The sequence below is a fragment of the Phodopus roborovskii genome, unplaced genomic scaffold (genome assembly GCF_943737965.1).
Source record: "Phodopus roborovskii unplaced genomic scaffold, PHOROB, whole genome shotgun sequence".
NCBI lineage: Eukaryota > Metazoa > Chordata > Mammalia > Rodentia > Cricetidae > Phodopus > Phodopus roborovskii.
In genome coordinates, this window is record NW_026126567.1 from 18,635,281 (window position 1) to 18,660,206 (window position 24,926).

Genomic DNA, 24,926 nt, shown 5'->3' on the forward strand with positions numbered 1-24,926 from the left:
TTGGGGCTGATAAGACGGGTAAGCAGATGAAAGAACTTCCCACCAAACTGCACCACTCACGTTTAAAGCCTGGACTGACTCGGCAGGGGAGAACCCACTCCCTGCCGTAGTATTTAGGTTTCTATTGCTAAGATAAAATTCCACGATTAAATGGCTTATTTCACCTTACTTCCAGGTCAACAGTCTACCACTGAGCGCAGCCAGGGCAAGAACTCAATGTAGGAATGAGGATGAAGGAACTGATGAGGCCTTGAAGGAATGCTGCTTAGTGCCTTGCCCGGCGTGGTTTGCTCAGTATTGCTTTTTCTTAAGACAACCCAGGACCACCTGTCCAGGAGTGGCACCTGTGAGCTGCACCTTCCTATATCAATCACTAGTGAAGAAAATGCCTACAGGCACTCAGCTGAGGTTCCTCTTCCCAACTATCTACAGCTTGTGTCACACTGACAAAAGACTAACACACTTCTTCATGCAAGCCAGGGCATGCAGATTGATGCACTCAATAAATAAATGCTAAAAGGTAAAAAAGTAAGATGGAAAGGAAAATTTAATAATGTACCATATTTAATTGGGACTTTTTAAAACAATGAGTAAAATAGTAGGTATTTTAGCAAGTTAGATTTGATGATTTATGAATTATGTTTAGAATGACGTTGACTTGAATGCTTATTTTGACCCAAGATGCCAGCTCTGTAACTAATCAGCAGCATTATGGGTAAACACAGTTACTGGGCAAAAGTGAGGTAGTTACTGGGGTTAGGAAGCACACAGCAATTACTAATGTGTCTGTTTCGTGGGTAAACAGAATACATAAATTCAAGAACAATAGGAAATAATGCATGACACTGATTAAAAAAAACAGAGACATTACACAATACCATTTCTAACATACATAATTCAATAGGTTGAGATTTTTATTCACTTGCTAAATACAGCACAAAAAAACTCAAAATGCTAATTATTAGTCCTTGAGTAAATATTCTAAAGAATAAATTGTTGACAAAAACTCATCTTCCTTTAAATGAAACTACTGAGAGAACTCAAGCTTGTCAGAACTCTTAGACTGTTTTGAACATTTATCACTGTAGCAGTAAAATCTTCAGTGAGTAGTACATTAACGATAAGCCAAGAGAAACAAAACAAACCAACCAAACAAACACCACAAAGAAACAACCCAGTTCAATTCTTTAGAAAATCCATTTCTATGTGGCATTTTGTAAGGTTAATCTACAGACATGGAATAGCGCAAACAGAAATAGCCATAAATAAATACTTCCTATCTTATCAGGCTTACTTACTTTTGTACTAAAACAGGATGGGGTACTGAATTTGTTAGGGTTCGACGTATCTATGATTTACAAAAATAAAGTCTTAAAGAAAACACTGGCAGCACATAACTTTACTTTTACAGTGAAAATCTGTAATAAAACTATCACAAAAAAGATAATGCTCTCAACAAAAATTGTAAGACCCATCACTGACCAGAAAGTTCTGAACAAAATGTAGGGATCCAAGTATTTAACTGTCCTTGTATTAAGCTGAACCCATTCAGCCTTCAGTGTCTCAGTTAATCAGTTTTAGTTTCTTCATTGTTCTCCACCTGTCTTTTAACATGACACTTGTTCGGTTGTTGAACTTATAATGTGACAGTATTTTAGACCAATTTCCCTCTCCATATTTCCTTACACCACACTTCAAAATTCTGTCCTCTTCCCAAAGCCATGTCTGTTGAAAAAAAAAAAACATAAAAGTTACTCAAAGAAACATTCTTTAAAGATATCTGTTAAAAATCAAAGCAATGCTTTGTTTCTTAAAAATGAAAATTATTTTCCTATATACTTTTGTAAGGTATTTATCTTACAAATTTTTATGAGGCAGGCTCAAGTATTTTGACGGACAAGAAAAAAAGAGCTATCCAAATAGGAATTAAGTAATTTAAATGAAAAAAATCAAACAGCTAGAAGCTCCAATATAACATAAAGCTAAGTGTGTCTGCCACCTTCTGCAAAGAGTTCTCTACAACAAGATCAATAGTGGACAACTGGAAAATAAAAACAGAGGTTGGCAGAGGAAACAGTAGCATGGTCAATACCCATATATTCTTAAAACCATATGGTTAATACTCTCCCTACAAGAGAAAAACTGTTCACTTATAGTTATCTATGAATGACATCTGTGCTCTATCCTCAAATCCAACTGGGAAAGATTCTGTGAGGCAGAGATTTCTGGTTTCTAGTCAGATAAGCAAAGCACTTGGAAATTACTACTCCTATGCACATGGGAAATTCAGAACAACCTAAAAACTAGACTTTCTGTCATGGGGCAGACAGAAAAGAAGCAAAGGAACTAATGGGAGCTGGTTGTGATGGATGACTGTAAATCCCAGTACTAATGAGGCAACGGAAGGAGAATCAGTAGCCAGGTGTGGTGCGCATGCCCTTAAATCCCAGCACTTGGGAGGCAGAGGCGCAGATCTCTATGAGTTCAGAGCAGCCAAAGATACACAGAGAAACCTTGTCTTGAAAGGCAGCTTAGTTACATGAGGAAGTTGAGACCAGCCTGAGCTACATGATATCGTATTTCAAATAAAAAATAATAAATACACAGTTGAGGAGCAGGTGAGTGACCCGCCTGCCAGCTAGACTGCCCCCATCCCCTGGATTCTATATCCCCAAGACCCACTCTGCCGCCCAACCCCCTCCCATCTCATCATCCTTTCTGAGGCCAGTCATTCTCCACAAGTGCAACAGGTTCCATGGGCCCAGGTACATCCTCACCAGTCTAAAGAACAGGAGAGTGACAGGCAGGCCTCTCAGCCAAGCTGCCCTACTCCCCAGAGCCTGATCCCTGGCCCTCTCCCTTGTCCACAGCCCAGACAGTTTTACAGGAGGCCAGGCTGCCCGCTAACACTCCCTACAGCCCACCCAATAAACCCAGAGTGTACCCCTTCCCCTGGGCTCCTAACCCTAACCCTGAGGGCTGAAATCAGTAAAAATAGAAACAAAGAGAATAATACAATGAAGCAAAGAATTGGTTCTTGGAGAAAAATCAACAAGACAGACAAACCTTATTCAAACTTACTAAAAGGCAGACAGAGAATATCTAAATTAACAAAAACAGAAACGAAAAGGGGGGGGCATAACAGACACTGAGGAAATCCAGAGAATCATCAGGTCATTCTTTAAAAAACTTGGACTCCAAAAATATGGAAAATCTATAAGAAATGGACAAATTTATTGATAGATAACATACACCAAAATTAATTCAAGATCATATAAACAATTTAAATAAACCTATAACTCCTAATGAAATAGAAACAGTCATCAAAAGTCTCCCAAACAAGAAAAGTCCAGGGCCAGAAGGTTTTAACACAGAATTCTAACAGAACTTCAAAGAAGAGCTAATACCTATACTCCTCAAAGTATTCCAAAATTAGAAACAGATGGAACAGTGCCAAAGGTTTTCAGGAGGCCAGTCCCCTCCTGATAACCAACCACACAAAGACTAAATGAAAAAGAATCACAGACCATTTTTTTGCATGAACATTGATGCAAAAATACTCAATAAAATACTTGCAAACTGAGTCCAAGAACACATTAAAACAAAACAAAGCAAAACAAACAAACAAAACAAAAACAAAAACCATGCACCATGAGTAAGTAGGCTTCATCCCAGGGATAGAGATAGTTCAACATATGATAATCTGTCAATGTGGTTCACCATATAAACAAACTGAAAGAAAAAAACCACATGGTCATTTCATTAGATGGTGAAAAAGCCTTTGACAAAATCTAACATTCCTTCATGTTGAAAGTCTTGGAGAAATCAGGGATACAAGGAATATGCCTAAACAATATTGCAAGCCTATATAAGCCTATATATATATATAGCCAACATCAAATTAAATGGAAAGAAACTGAAAGCAATTCCATTAAAATCAGGGACAAGACAAGGCTGTCCATTCTCTCCATATCAATTCAATAAAGCACTTCAAATTCTAGCTACAGCAATACGATAACTTAAGGAGATGAAGGAGATACAAATCAGAACAAAGTCCAAGTACCACTATTTTCAGATGATATGATAGTATACAGAAGCGATCCCAAAAATTCTATCAGGGAACTCCTACAGCTGATAAACACCTTTAGTGAAGTGGACGGATACAAGATCGTCTGGAGGTATCATTATCCCTGATTTCAAGCTCTACTAAAGAGCTAAAGTAATAAAAACTGCACGGTATTGGCATAAAAACAAACAGGTGGGTCAATGGAATTGAAGACCCATTGAAGACACCTGATCTTTGACAAAGAAGCCAAAATTATACAAACGGTACTGGCATAACTAGATGTTGACATACAGAAGAATGCAACTAGGTCTCTATCTATCACCCTGCACACACAAAACTCAAGTCCAAATGGATCAAAGACCTCAAGAGAAATGTAGTAACATTGAAGCAGAAAATGGCCTTGAGGGCAGAGGCATAGGAGACAACTCCTGCATAGAATACTAACAACACAGACACTAAGAGCAGTAATACGTGGGACCTCTTAAACTGAAAAGCAATCTACAGACTGGGGAAAGATCTTCACCAACCCCACGTCTGACAGAGGGCTGATTTCCAAAATACATAAAGATAAATTCAGTAAACTAGGTATCAACAAATCAAATAATCCAATTAAAAATGGAGTACAGATCAGCTCTAAACAGTTGTCAACACAAAAAACTCAAGTGTCTGAGAAACAAATAAATGTTCAAAATCCTTAGCCATCATTATATTCCATCTTACAACTGTCAGAATGGCTAAGATCAAAAACACAAATGATCATTTATGCTGAAGATGTAGAAGAAGGGGAAACACTCCACCATTGCTGGTAGGAATGCAAACTTGTACAGCCACTTTGGAAATCAGTATGGCAGTTTCTCAGAAAATTGGGAATCAATCTACCTCATGACCCAGCTATTACCCTCCTTGAGCATATACCCAAAGGATGCTCCATCCCACCATAAGGACATTTGTTCAACTATGTTCACAGCAGCTTTATTCCTAATAGCCAGAACCTGCAAATAACCTAGATGACCCTCAACTGAAAAAAAAAAAAAAGTGATATATTTACACAATGGCGAATTACTTGGTAATTAAAAACAAAGACACCAAGAAATTTGAAGGCAAATGGATGGAACTAGAAAAAAAAAAAAAAATCATCCCGATTGAGGTAACCCAGACTCAGAAAGACAAACAGGTCAAACAGGTATGTACTCATAAGTGGATATTAGCTGAAAAGGATAATCATGATACAATCCACAGACTCAGAGAAGCTAAGTAACAGCAGGGTCCAAGGGGGAATGCATGGATTTTCCTGGGAAGGGGAAACAGAAGAGATCTCGTGGGTGGACTGGGGGTGGGTGGGGATGGGGACAGGCGGGTTCAGGTTAGGGGGATAGATGGAGAAGGAGAGGACTGTAAGGGATGGATGGAAAGGGGGCACATTTTGGGGTCAGATAAAAGCCTGTTGCAATGGAAACTCCCAGGAATCTACAAGGATGATCCCAGCTAAGACTCCTGGCATCAGTGGATGCACAGCCTGAACTGGCCATCTCCTGTGACCAGTTTGGTGACTACCCCAACTGTGAGTCTTCCTCCAGTAACTGATGGAACGGGTGCAAACTCACAGACAAACAGGTAGAGCTTGGGGAACCCTGAGGAAGAGGAAGAGGGGGAGCTTACATGGGACTGACCTAGTCCCTCTGCACATATGTTATAGGTGGATAGCTTGTTCTTCTCGTGGGACTCCTAACAGTGGGAACAGGGATTGTCTTTGACTCTTCTGCTGACTTTTGATACCCTATTCCTCATACTGGACTACCTTCTCCAGCCTTAATACAACTTATTCTTATTACAACATGATATGCCACGTGTGATGAGATCCACGGGAGGCCCTGCCCCTCTCTAAGAAGCAGAGGAGGAGTGAATGGCAGGGGCCGAGAGAGGGAGCAGGAGGAGAGAAGGGACGGTAAACTGTGGCTGGGAATGTAAAATATAAGTTTAGTTTTAGAATATTATGAAAAAAAATAATAAATACATTTCCTGGGAGGGTAATGTACTAAAACTGAATTATGGTGGTTAACATTTATGAACCTAAAGAGTGGAAAAACTACAGGGTACAACACTGTTAAGTCTGACCTCCAGAATCTTTACCACACTTCAGGGTAAAGATACTATAAAATCCTGTGCTACTTCTGTCATGCGGAGGGGAGAAGAGTATTTTGAAATACTCCCAAGTTAAAAGAAAACAAACCACCCATTCTCCTTCATGGATGCTTATTCTCAAAGAAGCTAATTTTACAAAACCCTACCACCTGCAGTCCCCTTTAGATTTCCTCTCTTACTTAAGGAGTACTGGTGGTAAGTAGACTAAGAAGCACTTATGAAAGTCACAGCCCAGAACAAAAAAAAAAAAAAAGCTTAGCAATTAGATCACATCAATTTGCATTAAAGTGGCCTTACATAACCTGCATAAAAACAGACAAACAACCAAAAACAATACAAAGGCATCATGAGCTCATCATGTAACTCACTGATATAGCAGTACCCATTTATTATGCACAGGGCTGTCCCACACCCAGCATGTGATGTGCAGGAAGCAAATCAAATTAGCTGTTGATCATTTTGACTATTATGCTATTTGGATAGTTATCTCTGCAAAATAACTTGGAGCCACAGGAAATATTCCCAGTGGGCTGATTCTCAAAGCTCTTACACTTGAAATGATTCAAGTGCAAATAGGTTAGAAAAAACCAAACACATTTTAAACAGAGTAAAAAAAATATTCCATACACAGTAAGATAATAATGACTTGGTTTACTGATCTATTGTCAAGAGTTGGAAAGTCAGATAAACTACTGCACCAATAGTTTCACATACTGAACAAATGGCATTCTGATTACACTAAGTTGGAGAAACAATGTCAACCCTGAACTTTATTTAATAAGTTCTGACAGAAGCCTGCAGTGGTGGTGCATGACTTTAATCCCACCACTTGGGAGGCAGAGGCAGGCAGATGTTTGAGTTCAGGGCCAACCTAGTCTACAGAGTGAGTTGCAAGGCAGATGAACTACACAGAGAAACCCTGTCTTAAAAAACAAAACAAAATAAAAACCCCTGATCAAATGGTATTATTTTTTAACTTCTGTGTGGTTTTCCAATGCATTAAGAATCTTATTTAAGTTAGACCTATTAGGAGAACAAGTATAAACGCTTACTTTAATGTTTATAAATATCACTCAAATGGAGTGAAAAATACCTGTTTTTTCTTACGCCTGTGTTTCTCATCAGTGTCTGGTTGATTCTTTGAAATACATAATCTATTGCTTCCAGTGGTTTTTCTGTTTCCTTCTGTCGTTATTTTACCTACAAATAAAAACACTAACATTAACTCCTCCTTCACATTAGAAGAAAGGGTGGACTTTGCAAAGGTTACCAGGAAATTCCTATTTACTTTAGCAACTATAAGAAAATGAGCTCTATATATTTAATTCGTTTCCTTCAAATCTGGAAGCAACATAATTTGACTACACAGAAGGATCCTCTCACACCTCCAGAAACATATTTCATCACCTGCATAAAGAAGGATAAGTGCTTTTGGTAGAGGATCACTGAAATCTTTATGATATTTATTAACAGAATACAAATTCTTCTCAGATACACATCAACAACAATCACTAGGACGTACCAACAGTAGGATATGCCTACTTTAATAAACATTAAAGACTGGTAAGATGATTCAGCCAGTAAAGTTCATGGTGTACAGCCTGATTATCCAAGTTCTTTCTCTGGAGGAAGGAAAGAACCAACTCCTCAAAGCTGTCCTGACAACTGGCACTCGGGAGGCAGCAACAGGAGGGATGTTTGCTGCAAGGTCATAGCCAGCTTAGATATAGGTACTTCTTGTCTACTATAAATTATTCTCAGACCACTACAGAGTTACACAGGAAGTCAGTAATAGGGAGCTATTTAGAACAGCCTTAATTATTTGGAGATTAAATAAGACAGTTCATAGTGAAAAGTCACTTTAATTAAATGGAAATCCAAAGCAAAACACTTGGTGCATCTCCGAGGAAAATCTGGTCAGGTAAGAGAGAAAAGTAACTCATCTACAAAGATGGGATGAGTCATGTCAATGTCAGACGTCAACACTGTAGCAACTCAAAATCAATTTGTTTGCAAAGTTGTAACCAAAAAGTATTAAGAGTATTATATTTAGACAAAAAGTCTTAAAGAAACACAAAGGATAGCAGATAATCTTCAGAGTCCAAGAATTTAAAAATATAGACTTGAAAAAAAAAAAAATCCAGACAAATAGGAAACAATGAAGATGCAAAGAAAAGGGAATTCTGATTACAGGACTCATGAAGAAAAAGTTTAAACCAGCAAGGTAGAAGTGTACCAAGAAAATAATGCCATAAGCCCTGATTACACAAAACACAAGAGTGAGGCATGGTGTTACACACTAAACTCTGGAGGCCAAATAAAAGGATCACAAATTTGAGACAGGACCAGACTAAATGGCCAGATTCTGAACCGAACAAAACCACTCCAATTTGTTTAGTCTGATTCCAAACCAACTAAAAATAGCTAACTAAGAAAAACAGAAGATTGGCTTTTGGGAAGAAACGTTTGCTTAAAGCATTCTATACTCCAAAGCTTAAATTTATATTTACAGACACAAAACGCCAATTTTCAACTTCAAATACTTTATCCAAACGAAAAAAAATTATAAACGAGTGGACATGTGCGTGTGTACCTGTGGAGGTCAGAGGGCAACATGGAAGAGTGTCATATATCTCATACACACATTATAGTGCAGCTGGCAATGATTCACCATTAACGAGCCAGCACCACAGTGTCTTTAAGTAGAGCAAACATAAAACAAGATTGTGTGTTACTAGCTGATAAAAATGTCACTGAAGATCAAGGAACCTAACCTTTTATATTTTCCCTGGAGCCACTGATTTGGAATTCACTTATTCAATGTTAATAATGAGCTTTGACTCTTCATTGTGCAAAAAAAGTCTCAAGTTGCTAAATACAGTGCAGCAGAAAACCAACTGGACTAATAGCCGAACAATGCAGACTCATCATCGAGAGCTCAGTCTCTGAAGCTGGCTGTGGGGTCAGCATTGTGATGCTGTGTAAGGGCCACAGTACTCCACTTCTGAAACTATAGTTAACAGTACTCACTTTGAAGAATTCCCATTCTTTCTTCTTTGTTATTAAAATCTGGTTGACTGCTTCCTTGTTTCAACTTAGATAAGACAGTCTTGTGATACCTAATAAAACAGGAGAGCTTGAAATTAATTCCAGAGACTGGAGAAGGCACAGAGGGACACGACCCGTCACTGTGGCTGCAGGGGCTTTCCCACTGCTCTGCTTCTCCTGCTCTCTCACTCAGTGACCCACATTAATCTTAAGATTTCTACTGTAAACTTCCCTTTATTTCAGCTCAGAAATCATGAACTTCCAAACACTCCTTAAATTACAGATAATTCATTTTCCTTCTCTCCTGTGGCTTCTAAATCATTTTCTGCAGAACTTTGAAAATTCCTTTATTGAAAATTCGATGGTAGACCACGTACTTTTTCAGCTTCCAAGACTGTTTTTTAAAGTAAGTTTTTACTGGAAACGATGGATGTGGCATATTTTTTTTAACAGCCCTGCAAAGCTAGTATTATTCTAATTTTATATAGAAGCAAATTAGAAACTAAAAAGCAGTGTGCCTGAACTTATACAGGTATGTTAGACCAACCTAAAATGTAGACATTTTATCCACGAAAACACTCTGCACCTAGCAAATCCTTCCTTGCCTTTCTTTTCTCCTAAAATGTCCTACTGTATTGTATTCTACTCTGTAGAATGCTATCCTCAAACTCTTCACCTCTAAGTCTTGCGTCCACCTCATCCCTGCCCCACCTGGGAACAACATTTCTCTCCTTTCTTCAGCCTCCCACCAGTCCCAGTGTTCCGGAGATGGGTCTTCACACCGTTTGATTTTACAGTGCTGGGGACGGCACCTGGGTCCCTACACACGCTAAGCAAGTGCTCCATCACTGAGCTGTCTTTTTGTCTCCTAATGAATGCTACTCCTGCTTCCACACAATCTCAGCCACTCAGGAATGCTACCGATACCATCTTCTATCATTCCTCTGTAATTCTTGCTAGTCATTATCTTTCCAAGTACTTACCATCACTTATGTATCTTTCTTATACCTAGAGGTGTGATTAAGAAATATTTCAAGTCAGGCATTGTGGTGCATGCCTGTAATCTTAGTACTAAGAGATGACTTTTACAGTTAAGTTCCAAACTAGACAGAACTGCGTATTGAGACCCTGTTCCTTCTCCTCCCCAGATATACAGTATTTTTTTGGACAAATCATGCAACATCTTGAATTCTTAAGTCCTAATCACCAATCCTTTCAACACTAAGTTAGCCAACTCCTCCCATATATCTACTTAAGTAACCCAACAGATACCTGAAATCATCTACACACACTTTCTGCATTTTGGACATGTTACATTGTTTCTCACAGCATTTATATTAGATCAGAAAGAGTTTCCAAAAATAATTTTATAGAATTGGGATATGGGACACACATAAGAAAATGTAGCTTCTAATCCTTTCCTGTGCTAGCAGCAAGTCTTTGTTACAATGCTAGAATACCAGAAAAGCTCACATGCTCCATATCTCTTAGTCTAATAGCCTATTAGAAATTATGTAAAATATTCCTAGATTCAGTATCAAAGTCTTTATAGCTGGAAATCCAAAGACATTTCAGGGTTTTGAACATCTGTTGAGTTACAGAGGACTCTGAGCTGTATGGAATCATACCATTTACACGCCAATCTTAAAATATTTAAGTCTATATGAGTTGCTTTCATTAATGATTTTACGGTCAAAGGAAAATGGCACTTTACCTTATTATGGATTCTGTATCCACTAAGGATTCAGTTTCTGATTGTTGGTCATTAACACTTTAAAAGAAAAAAAAAATTCTAAGAATATATACAAGTGGAACTTTGTATAAGAGAAGTACTTGGCACTCAAGACATACTTCAATGCACAGGAAACATCTTGGAAAGGAAGCCTGGTTGGATTAAGAACTTAGACGTCTATTAAACGGTAGCCACCTTTTGCTCAGATGTGTTTAAGGGCACAAATCAAATGTGCCCAAACACAGTCACTCTCCCTACGTCACACTTGATTCCCTTGCACCCTGTCAATTGCTGTCCTGCTGCTCGCCTCTTCCTGGTTTAGTTCCCAGAACGGTTCTGATATTTGCTTGATTACCAATTTCAACCTTATTTCTAGTTTTCTCCGTAATTAGTACTCAGTTAAATTTTTCATATGTGTCTGGTAATGAGCCAGGCATGAAGGATCCTGAGGTAATTAAGATGTTCAAAGCTAATCAGGACCCTTCAACACGGTCTGGGGTGCAACCCAGTGGCAGAACGCAGAACATTTGCTTAGAATGTATAAAGCTTAGGCTTGATAAAATGCACACACAAACAAGTGTGTGTGTATGTGTGTGTGCACACCAAACAAGCAAACAAAAAACCTGAAAGCAAATAAATAAAACACACACAAAAATACTAAGAATTCTTAGTATTGTAATAAATACATAATTTATTTCCAAAATCAGGCTTATCATGGATACACTGTGGAAGCACAAACCTAACAATTCTAATCAGAGACCTAGGCTTTTGTTTTTTAGTACAACATATCCTTGAAAAATATAGAGAACATTATCCTAAAATACCAGAATAACTTAATATATACCAAAGGAAAGCAGGATATAACCCCAATAAGAGGCAAAAATGAACCAGGTTCCTAGTTTCAACCTCATTTCTTAAGTACACTTTCACTAAAAATAGCAAATAAATATATACACATTAAACTGGCATTTTCTCACTACTTACTTTGCTTACCATACAATCTGTGTAAATTATGAAATAACCTTATAGTACTCTAAATATTCAAACCATCAATTAGAAAATACAGCAACTACTCAATTATTACTTTAATAATGGCTTACTAGCATCACTTATGTTAAAGACAAAATATTCCTAAGACCTTAAAAAAATATCAAGAGTGTCCAAACCTTTTCCCTCTATTCAAATGAACTTCAGTTTCTGTTTCAGCATTAGTAGCATTTTGCTTATCCTCAGAAGCTAGTGTCCTTGCTTTCCCATTTTCCACTACCTTTGTTGCTGCCTTAAGGAAAAGGTTGGATATAGAGGGGAAGGAGAAAAAAAGAATACATTAGGAACACATAATCTTTGACAGCTGCAGCAGAAATATCTGTTCATAGGCTAACAGAAGGAACCTAATTATTTTCATGATTCTGATAATGGTGGCACTCCCCTTCCTACTGCTTGGGTTATATGCATTACGGGAGGTTTTTTTCCTCTTGTAAATACAATCTTCTCTAGGCAATTTTCAACAAAAATGTTAGTGGCTGGAGACATGCCTTAGCAGTTAAGAGCTTTTCTGGCCAAGGACGAGGTCAGTTCCCAGGACCTGTATTGGGTGGCTCACACCGCTCCAAGGAATGTGAATCTGTCTTGTGGCCTCTGCTGCACACATATACAATGTGTCCACATTCATGTACACACCTAAATACCCTGAAGTACAGTTACCTCAAATCAATGCAGATATTTCACTTTAACCACTCACTAACTTAAGACCTGGTTAGATTTTAAGACTTTCTGTTTCATCATAACACTAATGAATGTATACCTTCATTAGAAAAGTTGATGATTTTTCATTTAGCACATGATCCACGTAACACTTGATTTTCTCCATCATGCAGTTATAGCTGAAGTGTTGAAAAAAGGAGTGGAGTGGATCTTTCTGAGAGATTATCCTGAGTAATTTCCTCCCTAAAGGCTAAGGAAAAAACAGAAATGTATTAATATAAAACAAATTTCAAGTAAGCATATATCTGATTGAAAAACAATTATTTTGTAAATATAAACTCAGAGATACAATTAAGAGTTATAATAATGTTTTAAAAGATCCATGTATTTTCTTCCTCCTTTTTAATGCCCCTACATTTCTGAATGCTTTGTTTCAGACAAATATGAGGAAACAGAAATTATAAACTTAACTGTCCACTACCCAGTTTAAAAACAAAACTATGTTTAAATCTGTTTGCTTCCATAATCTGACTGGACCCCCTTTCTCTGTCCTGGCCTATGATTTCCCCCAGAACTCAGACTCTGCTCTCTTTATAAACTCCTTGGGGCTGAAGTGTGCATAGCTTGTCAGCAGCAGAGTGCTTGTCTCGTCTGAGCAATAACCCGGGCTCCATTCTCAGGACTGCCACCCCCTCCAAAGCAAAGGTCTTTACATGTGTACAACATATTGACACGCCTGTGGAGAACACTCTTGTTTTCCAGTGCGTATGTGGTGCATGTGTGCTCCTCCATTCCTGTACCAGTGTCAAGGTCTCATCTTCCTCTATTGCTCTCCATCTGGTGTCTTTAGATAGGGTATCTCACTGACCCTGGTCCCCACTGGTCGGCTAGACTGGCTATCTACTTAGTTCCAGTGACCCTCGTCTCTGCCCCCAACACAGGGACGGATCACAGGTACCTGCCACCATGTCTGGCTTCTCTCTCTCTCTCTCTCTTAATTATTTATTTTTTATTTTACCTGTCGATCCCAGTTCCCTCTCCCTCTTACCCTCTCTGCCCCCTCACATGCACCCTGACCACCCCACCCCAATGCCACGTGACTGGCTTTTTATGTGGGTGTTGGGAACCTGAGTGCGGGTCTTCATACTTTTGCATGGCAAGCAATTTAGTTCATTGCAGCATCCCTGAAATCCTGTGGCTTTAATCTTACACACCGTATCATTTGTAAAAGTGTGATTTTCCTGAAACTTGCTATATTTCCCTTAATTCCATGTTCCTGGCAATTACTTATGTTAGTATACAGAAAAAATTATTTGTACCACTGGCTAGTATATTGATCAGTCACCATTTGTTCATTTAGTTGCTTCAAGAATTTAGGTTATTTGCTATTATTGCAATGTTCAAACATTTTCTCTTAATCCTTTTTTTCTCAATACAAATTTTTCTTATAAAGAAGTTGTCTCAATGCTGGATTGTAGGGTCATAAGGCCTGGTGATGGTTCCCAGGCCGGGCCTAAACGCATGCCCCAAGCCTGCCTCGAGTTTGGTGACCTGTCTCCAGGTGCATTTCCATATAGAGATGATTCAGCAGGGCACAAAAGAAACTAACCTCTGCCTGATGACTGGTGATTAAAAACAATGCAATTGGCCCTCCCTAGTCTCTTCACCTACTATCACCAAACTCCTCCCGCTGAAGCTCTGCTCCTACTCTGAAGCCTACTTAAACATCTGCTTGGATCAATAAAAAGAGTTCCTGCCCTGACCAGGCTCCCTCTCGTGTCTGGTGGGCAGGGGCTGGGAGACCAGGGGCTGGGGAAAGGGCGGACAGCACACTCAGCTTTCCTTAGTCCTCTCCTCTGAGGGAGGGATTGCGGAGTGGCGACCCAACCCCGGCCCCACAGTGGATAATAAACAATAAATACTATAGAACTTGAAAAACTTGTAGGCTTGATCCTAGACTAATTGTGTCAGTAAGATCTGGGTTTTTCCTGATTGTCTTTAAAACTTCATTGCTTTTAGAATACAGAGAAAACATAAGTTATTCTAAGACAGTCATCTAGAAATGGAACTCACTGGAATGTGCGCTTGCATATTTTGCTTTGACTCTGTAATGCACTGGTTTGTATTTTAGAGAGGAAGATATGCAGGCATCTGAGCACTCTGCCACCTTCTGGGCCAACTGTTGGTGCCTCCCTCAATGAAAAGTGCTGTCAGTTTGAGAGTATGGGAAACAGCGATTTCTCACTGATCATACCAACACACTGGGGAAGTGGAATAAATTCTCTTAAGTGCTTTATATGCATTAGCTATATGTTTTCCTCTTATGAAACAGAAACAGGGTAGTTTTCATTAATCTAGTAATACTAAGAAAGAAATACACGGGAAGAAAGTCTAACAAAATCATCAGGCTCTCCGCTGAAATTTCTGGGGTGCTATATCCTAGGAGAAGGGTCTTACCTAAACTATAACCTACTCAACTAGGCTAAGTCAGTCATTAATTATGCAGACATAATTAATATAGCTCCTCAACTCTATCTACAATCTATCTATGAAGACATCAAATGGCATTCTGCCTTCAGCAGTTTTCAGTCAAATTAAACCCAGAATAATAGTACTATTTATTTGTATGACGAACTAAAATGAAAACCACAAATAAGGTCTATAGAGCAACTGTGTTAAATACACAGAATAACTATAGACAGCAACTACTAAAACTTAATGTTACTTGATAAGTAAACAGCAAATAAGTACAAGTGAGCATGTCTAGCTATCACTCAGGGATTTTACTCCTAAATACACAATGAACAAAAGTGAATAGATCTGCTCCACAAGACATATTAAAGTACTTTACAGAAAAGAATGAAATAACTTAAATGTCCAGCATAAGAAAGATAAGTTGCTACGTACTCACAACAAGAAAAAGACAAAAACAAACTATTATAACCACAGCCTTGTATATGCTCCATTATAAAATATATTTTCAATGGGAGAAGGATGGTTAGTTGTTATTGTTAGGGAAGGCTTCCTCAAATGACCAGAATTGAATGAGGTTCTAGGTTCCTATTTTAAAATAGTCTCAAAAGATCTCTCTCTCTCGCCACACACTCACATCCATGAGCTCGAGTGCAGGATTGCAGGTATGTGCTATACCATGCCTGGCTGATCTTTGTTTTTGATGGTGCCAAGAACCAAATCTAGCACTTGTACATGTTAGGCAACTGTGATAGTCTTTTCTAGAGCTCCATGCCTAGCCAGCTAGTTTCCCAATGTAGGGGCTCTTCGCACATGTGTACACTTGGTACAAACATATCAACTTAAATAAATGGAACACATTATTTTCTTCTAGAGGTATAGATGTTCAATAAAAAATATGCTAAAATGTAAGATTATCTTTTCTTTCTTTGAAGATATTTAATTTACCCCAACACAACTGTTTTTTAATATTTTAACAACTAGAGGCCTACTGACTGTATTAACATACATAGACAAACTTCAAATGATCATATAACAAATTCCAGCTGGGTGTGGTATCATTCTTGAGATCCCATCTCAAAAAAAAGAAAAAGGAAAAGGAAGTTTAGAAAATGGGGAAATAAAATGAGGTTGGGATTCTAGAAAAATAAGCAGGTTATTCTGCCTCTCTATATTGATGCTGCCTAATGTGGCAGCTGCCAAACCTACAATGTAGCTTCTAAACCCTTGCAATATGTATAGCAAGTTGGACATACTCTAAATATAAGTACTTGATATACTAAAGTTTTGAATTGATTGTTGTTAGAATTATTTAATATACTGGATTAGGTGAAACATTCCTTTTCTCCTTCAAGTTTCCATTTTCCTCACCCCATATACACAGTTGTAAAATGAATTCTATCATATTAATATAAATAATTACCGTGTGAGATTCTGGATCACAAAATATTCTTTCAAACACTTCTTCTGCTTCTTTAAAGCTGCCACTTTCCATACAAACTGCCACGGCCTTAAAGATGACATATACAAACCTTAAGTTGCTTTTGAAAATATCCAACCATTACTTAACTAGATGCATAGTTAATTCTGAAAGACACCATTTTAAACATTTTTATGCACTTTTTTGATAAAGATATAAAGCAGATTTTCAATGATGAAATAATTATGGCTTAAAAAGTTAAAAAATTCTTGCTAGTCCTATACACATTTACAATGCTATGTTCAGTATCTCTAAGCAGTATAATAAATAGATTAGAAGTAAATTTATTATCCCACTGCTCATTCCCAAATGCTCTAAATTGTGGAGACCTCACACCCACCTCCACAGAACTGCTGTGTGAAGCAGAGACAACAGTGTGACAGAGACCAATGCTACTGTCATCTCAACTGTCTAGTAAACAGTCAGCTTTCTTTAGAGTCCCCGAGACTATGAAAACACACACACATGCGCGCGCGCACACACGCACACTCACACACACACACACATGTGCGCGCGCACACATACACTCTCCTTTTTTCTCAGTTGAATTCTTACATGAACAGGTGTTTTCTCCCCAATGTTATCTCCAGGTCCTAATGTCATTGACAATTTCAATGACAATCATAGGAAACCTCCTTGAGTTTCTCTCTCTCTTGTCAACTTAAGAAACACCAATTTTAAAACTCCTAAACCTGAGGGAAAATTTATAATTAAGGAAGTCTTGCATTAGCTGCAGGTAGATGTTGGACTTTCCTGGCTTCTTATTCTTAAGCAGTTACTATAATTCAAGTCTTAGCATGGTTAAAATCTACAGACGTCTCACAAAAGTCCACACATGGCATGTGTGAGGCCCCAGGCTCAGTCCTCAGAACCAGGATAAACAAGCAAACCAAAGCACCTTCTATTTCCCCTAAACTTATAGTCCTTAGAAAAGAGGAGAACATGAATCCCTAGTTTTAAAGTTTATTTGGTAATTTTTAAGTAGCGACACTGCTTCCTGCAATGTGGAGGCAACATACACCTAAATATGAAATCTAAGTTCTGGGCCTTGAGCTTGTGTGAAGACTAAGAGTAAGGGCCAATGTTCCAATGAAAAGGTATTTATATATAGCACAACTTCTGACACGTTATTTGTAATCGGGATGTTACATGCTTTCATATTTGTGACACTCTCAAATTTCCTGGACTTTGAAGCACATTTCCAGAAAGGGCTGAGAAGACCTGCCCTGAACATGGGCAGCACTATCCCATAGGCAATGGTTATGTTATGGGCTGTGTAGAAAGAAGTAGGCGAATACCAGCTTCCTGACTGTGGACACAAGATGACCAACTACTTCATACTCCTGTGCTACACCTCCCCCAATATGGACTGCATCTTCTCAAATTATAAGCTTCTTCTCTGACTACCCTTTTCCTTTTTTTCCTCAGAAGATTTATTTTCCTTTATGTGTATAAATCTGTGTACATGCACATGTGCAGGTTCCTGCAGACCAGACAGGGAACCAGTTACATGGGTGCTGGGAACTGAACGGTTCCTAACCACTGAGCCATCTCTACAGGCTCTCCTTACATTGTTTCCTGTTGGTATTTTGTTTCACCAGTGAGAAAAGTATTGATACAATAGTCTAGCAAAACAATAAACACAAAGTAATACTCATACCTGAATTCTAATTAAATTCTGTATTTCTTCATTAAGTTTGTCATGTTCCTTTTCTATTGAATCCCAAATCATCAGGGCTGATTCCAAGGGTGTAATACGTTCATCACTTTCAAACTGTGCATCTTTTCAAACAGAAAAGAAAATTAACTGGAAGTACACTCTTAAAAACTTCATTCTTTTTCAAACTTATCAACTATATATTATATAGAGGCAGTTTTCACACACAACAGTTTTGGGAAAGACTTTTCTAAGTTAATTTGCACATACACACAGCACACACACACGCAGGAAAAATAAAACCACTGATCATAAAAATCAGAAAATTTTTATTTTTTTTTAAGACAAGGTCTTGCTATGTAGCACAGGCTGGTTTCAAGCTCCAGTTCTTTCTGTCTTGGCCTCCAAAGTGCTGACAACACAGGTATGTACCACCACTCCTGGCTACCATTTTAACTGTTTTGAAGGTAAAAATGCTCGTTGCAATCACAGGACTATATTTTAAATTCTGTGGGGCAGGAACCATTTACTAGCTATATTCCTCTAAAGCTCCTGTTTCATAGCTGTTTTGATTCATTTCAACTCAAATATAAAATAATTGAATATATTCATGAGAATTTTAAAGCCGGGTATAACTTCATACACTAAATAGCACATCCACATTAGCAGTTTCAAGGATTTTAATTTTCTGTTGGCCTCTTTTGGCATTTCCACTCTTTTGGCATTTCCAATATATCAGATTTTTAAAAAGTTATTCATTTATAATCCAAGTTGTGTTGAGTACTTAAGATACAAAGAAAACACCACCATGTATGGTGACTCAAGTCTATAATCCCAGCACTTCTGAGGCTGAGGCAGAAGCATGACTCACAATTCAAGTCTAGCCTGGGTAAGACCTTGTTTCCAAACAAACAACAATTCCTGTCCATATGTACTTCACGTATACACAAATGATGTGGACAAGCCAATGTACTTTCCCAGAAGTACATTATCATGGCAGTGGCTCTCCATGTTGGCTCTGCTTCTGAATCATTCAGAAATTTTCAAACATACGGATGACTAGGCACATCTGGAAATTGTTTAAGCTCTAGAATATGACCTAGGGATGTAGTTCAGTAGAACACTTACTTCACACACATGAAGCCAAGTGCTGTAAGAAGAAATAAGAAAAAAAGGATAATGAGAAAATATCCAAGATATATAGACAGGATGAAGTGGACATTTGGGGAAGCTGAGATGGAATGTGAGGCAAAGGGACACAAAAGACATTGTTACTAATAAAGGAAGCTTATCAAGCAACTCTCCTTGTCCTCTCAAGTAGGACTGGGAGAGGTCACAGCTAAAAGTGGGAGAGGCAGACACCAGGACCCTTCAAGAGCACTTACAGTGTGTCTCAAGGAATGGGTAGGTGATCTCAGCAGATGGCATGACCTTGTACCCAAAAAACCTGAATAACTTTACCACAAAACACCTGGACTTGATAACCCCTTTTAGTCAAGTAGCAGAACATAAAATCAAAATGCAAAGTTCAGTAGCTTTCCTTTATACCAATAAGTGTATTGAGAAAGACATCAGGAAAAAAAAATCATGATCACAATAAAGTACCTAGGTCTAAACCTAATCCAGGAAGTAAAAGATGTGTACAATGAGAAATTTAAGATGAAGTAGAAGACACTAAAGATGAGAAGACTCCCATACTCACAGACGGACTGTAAAAAATGGCTATCGTTATGACAATGATCCACAGATTCCATGTAATCCATAAAAATTCCACTTCATTTTTCATAGAACTGGGGAAACCCCCTAAAGTTCAAGTGGGAGAACAAAAGACCCAATAGGAAGCAGGGTGGGCAAAGCGACAGACAGGGGTCACATAACCACCTTTGCTCTACAGGAAAACTGGTGGGAAATGTAAAACCATGTTGCAAAGGACAAGGAGTAGGCACGGAAGCAATGACAAGGCGCGCCAGAGCTGTGCAGAGGGTCCTCTGGCTGCTGGCTGAGCTGTACCTGTTTCCTGCTTTCTTCCTAGGCTTGCTTGGACGGGGTCTGAAGATGTGGTAGAGTAGGCAGTATTTTACAGGGGAAAAGGGAAATAAAAGTTTCTGATGGGTCCCTAGACATTGGGTTGGCAGATTGGAAACTAGAGAAACTGACAGTCCATGACTGGCTTTTGCTCCAGACTTTCAGTTTTCCTGAGCTGCCGCTCATGCTGGCATGAGCTTTTTGTGATGCAATTGCCTTTTGAGTTGTCCACTATCCTGTAAGTAACTACACTAAGCCAATTGTTGCTATCAGTGTTACTATGGTTTGTCATGGGTTCCATATTGTGGGAGATGGTTAATCTCCCCAAGGGATAATATCAGGCAACAAACCATGGAAATAATGAACCATGAAACTAAGAGAGACAGATTACAACTATAAAGTGTGTTTTCTTGTAAGGACAAAGTTTGAATAGGTGCTAGAAAACAGTGTATGTATGGTAGCTGTCATCACTAACTTATATAAGAAAACTTCAACTGAAATCTCCTGCAGTCTATGAAATGTAGCCCTCCCACTAAAACATCTGAATCATCCATCTGGGAGCCAAACTCATGGTGAAGCAGAATGGCTCTACTGTTTTAAGAAGCCCTTTAAATGATATGAAGCAGGCCAAAGTTTGAGAGTCATCATTCTAGAAAGATAAAACTGCATTTCTTTATTTGCTTTAGACATGCTTATATGCATGCCAGATGCAGGTAGGCAAACTTTCTCTTCCTCCCAAAAGGAAAATATAGCACTCACCAGTTTCTCATGTCTTATATTTAAACATAAATTAAAAGATTTCTAATATAAAATAAAAATTTGTATTTACCAAGAGATTTTCCTGCTGCAATTCTTGTCAAAAACTGACATATATATACAGTTCTCAATTGGTAAGCTGTAAGACTAGGTAGTCCATGAATAATAGCTAAAAAAGAAAAGACTTGTATTAAAATATTATCACAACCTAACAGCCACAATTCAGTGTTAACTGCTAGATTATAAACACTTGGGAAGGCTATTCTTGATTCTCCGCTTAATACATTTAGAGTTAACTCAAACAAGCAAACAAAATGGTTGGATATACCTAGGAGCGATTTTTCTGCTTAATTGGACCATCTCAAGTAGGAAGAGCCACTTCTAATCAGAATTTAGGTGGGAAGACAAACTTTTAATCTAGATCTTTGAGGTAGGAAGATCCACCTCTAAATCTGGGCCACATGTTTTGCTGGAAGCCTATATAAAGGACATGGAAGAGGAAAGCTCTTTTTGCCAGCTTCCTCTCACCATCAATAAGCATCCCTTCACTGACATTAAAGCCTACTTTTTGAGGATTCCCATATATACGGAAGAACAGCTGAGACATCAAGCCTCATGGATTGAACAATTACTGGATACATAGGCAGGATTAGCTGGACCACAGCCTGTAAATCATTTTAATAAATCCTTTTCTATATGTAGATTTATCCTGTAACCTGTTACTTTAGAGAACCTTGACTAATATAACACTCAACAAAAACTGATCATAAACTTAGAACTACAGATTCTAATTATTAAAATTTTAAAAACTCAGAAAAGCTTTGTTCTTACACAATGTAACTTGAGAAATACTCGAAAAATTTTTATAAGTACAAAAGATTCACATCTAAATTATAAAATGCATCAAACTTCTACTCTGAAATTTTATACTATGACATTCTTTTTTTTTTTTTTTTTTTTTTTTTTTTTCACGACAGGATTTCTCTGTGGCTTTGGAGGCTGTCCTGGAACTCTTTGTAGGCCAGGCTGGTCTGGAACTCACAGAGATCTCCCTGCCTCTGCCTCACGAGTGCTGGGATTAAAGGCGTGCGCCATCAAGTTTGCTCCATTCATAAAGATTGATTTTTTTTAAAAAAAAAACATTTATTTCCCAAGTATTTGTATACTCACGAAGATGCACTTAGCAGTGAATATGTATACTGGTAAGCCAACCATATTCCTGGATCTCTCTCACATACACAGGCCAGAGGATAAACTTGGGTCTCATTCTTCAGGCACTATCAAACCATTTTTGTTTTTAAACATTTAAACAAAGATTTATTTTTATTTTATGTGTATGGGTGTTTTGTCAGGAAACAACATTAGAGATACCCTGGAACTGGAGTTACAGACACTGCTGTGGGAATGCTGAGAATAAGCCCACCTTTTCTGGAAGAGCAGTTAAGTTCTTAGCTGCTGGGCCAGCTCTCTTCACCCACCCTCGCTAGCCCCTGTAAACAAGGCCTTCCATTGGCCTGAAGCTTGCCAAAGTAGGCTAGGCTGGCTGGCCAGCAAACCTTGTCTTCCCAGTGTTATGAATACTAGTGTGTTAAGTTTTTTTTTTTGTTTTGTTTTGTTTTTTATGGGTTCTGGGGATCAAACTAAGGTTCTTGGCTTGCAAGACAAGCATTTACAAGCTGAACTATCTCCCTAGGTAACCCCCTCAATTATTCTATAATCTGGATATAGAAACTATCTGCTATAGTTTGGAGTGATGGTGTCTTTTTAATGCTCCTTTGAAATCAGTGTGATCGCTCCCAGACACACTGCTCTTAACTTAAAATAACAGGGGTAGTTGAGATTATGCCTCGTTTGAAAAATTGCCAATGTTGCTCTTTTGCTCGACTAGGAGCTGGGCGTCACAATGAGGGGGATTCATCACAGTTCCAGGTGCAAAACATCCAGAACTGCGCAGGACATACCTCTTCTATGCGCTGATTGAGTCAGATAAGTGTTACAACGACACAGAGCCAGCATACTGCATAGGTATTCACTAGACAGGAGTTCACCGTGATGTTTCCAACGCTATCACCATAGAGCAAGTGCAGCCCATTCTCAACAGAAGCATGCCGAAGTGACTTCATTTCAGGATTTAAACTTTTCTACTTAAAGTCAATTACCCACGCCAGGGCTCCAGTTTTATCTGTGAGGGAACTTTCTTAAACTGTTATGTGACACACGGATTGGGAGCTCCCCTCTTAATTTACCAGTTCCTCAGATCAACCAACTCACTTCTCTAGAAATAACCCGAGTGCTATTAGAGCTGAGATGCAGTCTGTCAATACGGCTTTCTGGCAGGGTCTGGCTTCACCGCCACTGGCGGGCTGTCTGTCCCCAGTGTGTGTGTGTGTGTGTGTGGGGGGGGTGCTTGTAAGTTACCGTGCCAATCGACTAACGGGTTCTGAGCTGGCGAACCAGGCTGCGGGACGCCTGGGTGGTAGAAGGCAGTGGCAACTGGACTGGCTTCCATTTCCACCACGTTAACCCACCGTGCCCTTCCGTCGGGCCCGACAGGGGCACTGACTGGGGGCGGGGTCCCAGCTAACGGGACGCAGCCCCCGGACCGCGCTCACCTTCCGCACTGTCGCGAGTGCGGCGGAAGTCCTCGGAGCGGCCGTCGCGGAAGGCTCGGCACAGGGAGAGGCAGAGGAAGTCGAGCATCCAGCCCGCAGCCACGGCCTCCGCCTCGGCCACCAGCTCCGCGTCGTCTCCTGCCGGCTCCTTCATCTCCCTCTCTGGAGACTCCGCATCCTTCCGGCCCGCACGAGCCCGCGCGTCCTGGGCCGCCGAGGCCACAGCCGCAGCCATGTTAAACCGAACGCGCGCGCAGGCTCGCGCCGGGCGCCGATTGGCTCGAGCGTGGCGTGGAAGCCAGCCAATCGCACCGCTAGGATGGGGCTGGTGGCTCGATCTTAGCTTCCCATTGGCTGGGATCTGACAAATTGCCTGTCAGTCTGAGGCAGGGCTTTCACGATGGAGGAGCTGCTGTGGGGATAGGCTAGGATTAAAAACAAAAAAAAAAATTTAAACGCAGTCTGCGCTTTGGTTTTTAATGGAGCGGGTTTTTGCTTGCAGTTTCTGACTTCTTGGCGTCGCGAGTCCGTAATCCCGGAAGCACTCGGGAGGTGGAGGCAGGAAGATTAGGGATTCAGGTTTATTGTCAGCAGAGTACAGGTCAGCCTGGGGCTCGTGGGGGAAAAAAAAAGGTAATTAGAACTTAGAACTTGCCACCATTTTCCAAATGTAAACACGAGTACTTATTTAACCCAGTTACAGCATGATCACGCAGAGTGTTCTTTCCACCCTGAACGTTCATCTTATCGACATCCGGGGCTTATTAAAACACATTGCTGGGCTCCGCTTTCGAGTTTTCTGGAATTCTGGCTGGGATTTTCAAGTCTAGTGAATCCCCACTGATGCTCAGGCCGCTAGTCTGAGGACCACATATGGAAGACTACTGCTGTACAGTGTCCGCATTAACTGTGTTTCCATCAGGCTCTGAAACGAGAATGCGTCTTGTGTGATATTAATTGAATGCCCCTCATAATTATTGCTATTACTGTACTATTGAACGACACCACAAGTCACTGCATATTTATCTTGGTTTGGGTAAAGGTGGGCGATCTGGTTATTTTTCTCTTTAACTGTAAGTACAGCAGAGTATATACAAGTTGTGAAGATTTACCTAAATGATTGGTGCACTGTCAGATGTCAAGGAAGCCTGGGTCAAGTCTCAGGAAGTACCTGTGGCTCCTCCCAGCATTTCTTGCCCCAGCCTCTTACCCTAAACTAACCCTCTCTTCCC

At 39.4% G+C, this 24,926-nt stretch overlaps 1 protein-coding gene across 2 annotated transcripts; it reads right to left on the reverse strand.

Annotated features, from left to right (window-relative positions):
• Positions 1-877: 877 nt before the first annotated feature.
• Positions 878-23,929, reverse strand: Terf1 (telomeric repeat binding factor 1). 2 transcript variants are annotated; one of them, XM_051202748.1, is made up of 10 exons: positions 23,695-23,929; positions 21,156-21,251; positions 18,305-18,426; positions 16,588-16,674; positions 12,793-12,942; positions 12,155-12,267; positions 10,971-11,027; positions 9,239-9,327; positions 7,302-7,408; positions 878-1,725 (listed from the first exon to the last, which is right to left on the reverse strand). In XM_051202748.1, the coding sequence occupies exons 1-10, from the start codon at positions 23,927-23,929 to the stop codon at positions 1,564-1,566; spliced, it is 1,218 nt and encodes a 405-aa protein (XP_051058705.1). In that variant the 3' UTR covers positions 878-1,563. The 2 variants fall into 2 exon arrangements, with proteins under 2 accessions (XP_051058705.1, XP_051058706.1); XM_051202749.1 differs by lacking the exon at positions 16,588-16,674.
• Positions 23,930-24,926: the final 997 nt, after the last annotated feature.